At 36.2% G+C, this 3,825-nt stretch overlaps 1 protein-coding gene across 1 annotated transcript; it reads left to right on the top strand.

Moving 5' to 3' along the window:
• Positions 1–2,227: 2,227 nt before the first annotated feature.
• On the top strand, positions 2,228–3,414 carry LOC119520105 (olfactory receptor 14C36-like). Its single transcript, XM_037817864.1, has 2 exons — positions 2,228–3,121; positions 3,406–3,414. The coding sequence occupies exons 1-2, from the start codon at positions 2,228–2,230 to the stop codon at positions 3,412–3,414; spliced, it is 903 nt and encodes a 300-aa protein (XP_037673792.1).
• Positions 3,415–3,825: the final 411 nt, after the last annotated feature.

The following is a 3,825-nucleotide window of genomic DNA, read 5'->3' as shown; positions in this document are numbered from 1 at the left end:
GATGTAATATTTTACACAACACAGATGAAATCCCATTTCATATTATTCTACTTCATAATGTTATTAATTAATATTCATTCCCAAAATTAATATTTACTTATAAGTTGCAAGGAAAGATACTAGCAAGCATTTTTCCTATTTTCTAGAACCGTGAAGATTGATTTCAGTGAATCAACCTGAATCAACACATCAATCAATCCATCAATCCATTGCTTTCTTGGGTAAGGTCATGATTCCCCAAATATTGAGATATATATCTATGGAAATAAAATGACCATAGTTAGAAATTTTGAATAATACAAATGAAACAAATGGTTAGCAAAGGTATAACCATCACCTGGTAGCTGTCTCCAAAAGAACATGTTTTAAGGATTTTTGAAAAATTTTCAGAGATCTTAATTTGATATGTTTTAACATTAAATTGATGCAACAACTATTATTGGCCATATATCTAGGAGACCTTTTTTCTATGGATTTCTGTGATGTCATACATTGTATCAAAGTTGGTGTTAGTTCAATAACTCATTGACTGCACTAATGTATTTTACAATTAACTTGTAGATAATCCATGATATAATCAAACACAATCAATTTTAAGTAGCGTGAGATCTTTAAAAAAGAATATTGTGAGTGAAGTGTTACCCAAGGTCAGAAAGGTTTACATTTCATCATGCATGATTCAGGGCAGTGGATTTAAGAAATGTAAATGTACTGACTTGCCAAGATTATTACAGCAACTGATTGCAATCTGTGTAATGGATAAGGGGGTAACAAGAGTGACGTTTTCAAAGACAGGGATACAGCGATGGAAAATTAGATAAGAGCAGAATAATGAAGAAAAAGTAGAGGGGGAAGGAGACAGAGAAGGAGGAGGAGGAAGAGAATGCCAAACTAAGAAACTTGCAATTTCATAAAAAGTGCAATTTGGACCTCACTATTGAGTAAGGAAAATTTGGACACCACCCTCATGTACATTAATGAGATAAGTGACTAAACTAATATAAAGGTGAATCAAGGGAGAGCAGAAATGTGGCATCAGGGGTTGAAATCCTTATAAAAGACTTCAGAGTTGAGTAAAGCCAGGAAAGCTGAAGATTGAAATAACAGCAAAATTGTCTTCTGATATAGATGTATTAGAATGAGATGCTTAGTTGTTGGCAGGGGCCAGACTGTTAAGTTTCAAAACAAAATCTGATGTGGATACATAAATCGTTGTTGAAAAAGACTCTTTAAAGAAAGTAGCAGAAAAATAAGATTCAATTAATGAATCAAAGTTTCAGAACAAAGATTTTGAACAGAGAAACCTAAGCATTTAAGTTGAAGAACATATAGAAAGAATGAAAGAGAAAATGGTATATAATGGAAAACATTGGCATCAGTGGAAGAGAAGAGAGAATGAAGACTAGAGCGTGAATTAGTCTTAGAAATTGATGGTTCCATTCATTCTAAAATAGCAGATAAGGGAGAAAAGTGAGTGAAAATACATAGCAATTGTTTTTATTAAAAAACTCGGTAGGAGAAGATATCTTAGGACATTTGTATGAATATAAAACTGTTTGATATTTGGAAAAGCCTGGGAAACAGATATTATACTGTATCAGATGGGTTGAAAACAGATAATAATAAATTATCCTGAGTTGAAACCATCACACACTACAGTGAAAGGTTAGGAAATATGGCCCACATTGTAATGCTAGTATGTGATGAAAATTAATGAAAAATGCATGCATATTCTAATGTTGTCCCTTTTTGTACTTTGCATTTTAGTAACATATATCCAAGTCAAAATTTCCCATATTAACCACTTAGAAATGTAAAATTCACTGATTTTAGTTATATTCAAAATATTATACTACTATCACCAACATCCATTACCCCAACTTTTTCATAATCTGAAACAGAAACTCTGCACTCAGTAAGCAATAAATCTGCCCCCTTCATCCCACCCACTGATCCCTGGCAACCTGTAATCTACTATGAGTCTCTGTGAGATCTGCTTTATTGCCATCCCCACCCTGGAAGTAAGATACACAAGCAGCAGCGCTAAAGGAGCTTAAGACAACACTATGTTTCTCAGTACTAACCAAAATGAACTACAAAGAATAAAATTGGATAAATGTCAGTTGTTAAATATTCATAGGCTAATTTCTTCCCCCATGTTGATTCTCCATGTCGTTTAGGGACTATCTGCCTTTTTCTCTCCAGGTCAAAAGCATATCCCTCAAAGATGTCCAACTCCACCACGGTGACTCAATTCCTGCTGATGAGATTTTCTGATGTGTGGGAGCTCAGAGTCTTACATGCCATGCTCTTCCTGCTGATGTACTTGGGAACCCTGATGGGCAACTGTCTTATTGTCACAGTAACGACCCTTGACAAGAAACTTCACTCCCCCATGTATTTCTTCCTGAGGAATCTGTCTGTCCTGGACATGTGCTACATCTCCGTCACTGTACCCAAGGCCTGTGTCATCTTCCTGCTTGAGAACAGGGTGATCTCCATGGTTGGATGTGCAGCTCAGGTCTTCTTTGTGTATTTGTGTGGTTGTGCAGAGCTGCTGTTCCTCTCTATCATGGCCCATGACCGCTGTGTGGCCATCTGCCAGCCCCTCCACTACCCTGTCATCATGAACCCTCGGGCCTGCGTCCAGATGACTCTGTCCTCAGTACTCAGTAGTGTGGTCTACGCAGGATTCCACACTGGAAACACATTCCGGCTGTCCTTCTGTCAGTCCAACGTGGTCCATCAGTTCTTCTGTGATGTCCCCTCTCTGCTGAAGCTCTCCTGCTCTGACACTTTAATCAATGACATTTTAAATTTTATCTCTACAGTGGTGATTGGTGGTGGCTGTTTTGCTTTCATCACCCTATCTTATATTCGTATATTTTCTACTGTGCTCAAGTTTCCAACCAGGAGTGAGCGAGGGAAAGCATTTTCCACCTGTGTCCCTCACATCCTCGTGGTCACAGTCTTTGTGAGCTCCATAGCTGCTGTGTATATGAAGCCAACCTCCCATTCACCCACGATTCAGGACACAATCACCTCTGTGTTTTATTCTATGTTCCCTCCTTTCTTGAATCCCATTATCTATAGTCTTAGAAACAAGCAAATAAAAGAGGCTGTAAAGAGAACTATGAACAAAAAAGCTTTACTCAGGAAAGTGAAAGGATAATTATTGTGAGTTTTCCTTGTTGATATGATGGGTTGTAAAATGCTTCAAAATTAACTCTATTGTCTATTTCCAATTTTGGGGACCCTAACATGAGGTCTAAAGTGTATTCATTGTATTATATGTCAGCATAGAAACAACACAAACATATTACATTTTGAGGTTTCTCCTCCAAAATTTGCACATACACAGATGCTGATGCATTACTGCTTAAGGAAATTTGCTAAAGGCTATAGGTTAAATGAGTTTCTCTCCAACTATTCTCCTTTAAATATAGACAACTTTATTAACAATGCATGCCTTATTTATGCAATCATAAAACAGAATCATTTAACAATTCATGATTTTAGTACATACCTGAAATGTAAATAATTATACCTTTCATCTTAATAAAACAGAAGCATATGACAAGGTGTGGTTGGTAAGATGGATCAATAAAATTTATTCCTCTTTTTCATAATATGGGAGGATATATTTTCAATAAAATTTTGATCAAAGCAAAAATATCATTTGCAAACTATTTTTCAATGGTACATTTAGAAAATTTAGTATTAAGAGTATTTTCTGGTAGAGAAGGCTGAGCAAGATGGTGGTTTGGAGAGGTGTAGACTTTAGTTGCTCTTAGGGAAGCTAGTAAGCAGCCAATAAATGTCTGG

Source organism: Choloepus didactylus, chromosome 24 (assembly GCF_015220235.1).
Source record: "Choloepus didactylus isolate mChoDid1 chromosome 24, mChoDid1.pri, whole genome shotgun sequence".
Classification (NCBI taxonomy): Eukaryota; Metazoa; Chordata; class Mammalia; order Pilosa; family Megalonychidae; genus Choloepus; species Choloepus didactylus.
This window is presented reverse-complemented; position numbering and strand designations above follow the sequence as displayed.

Coding starts and splice junctions, on each gene's coding strand:
- LOC119520105 (XM_037817864.1), top strand. CDS start 2,228: ATGTCCAACTCCACCACGGTGACTCAATTCCTGCTGATGAGATTTTCT.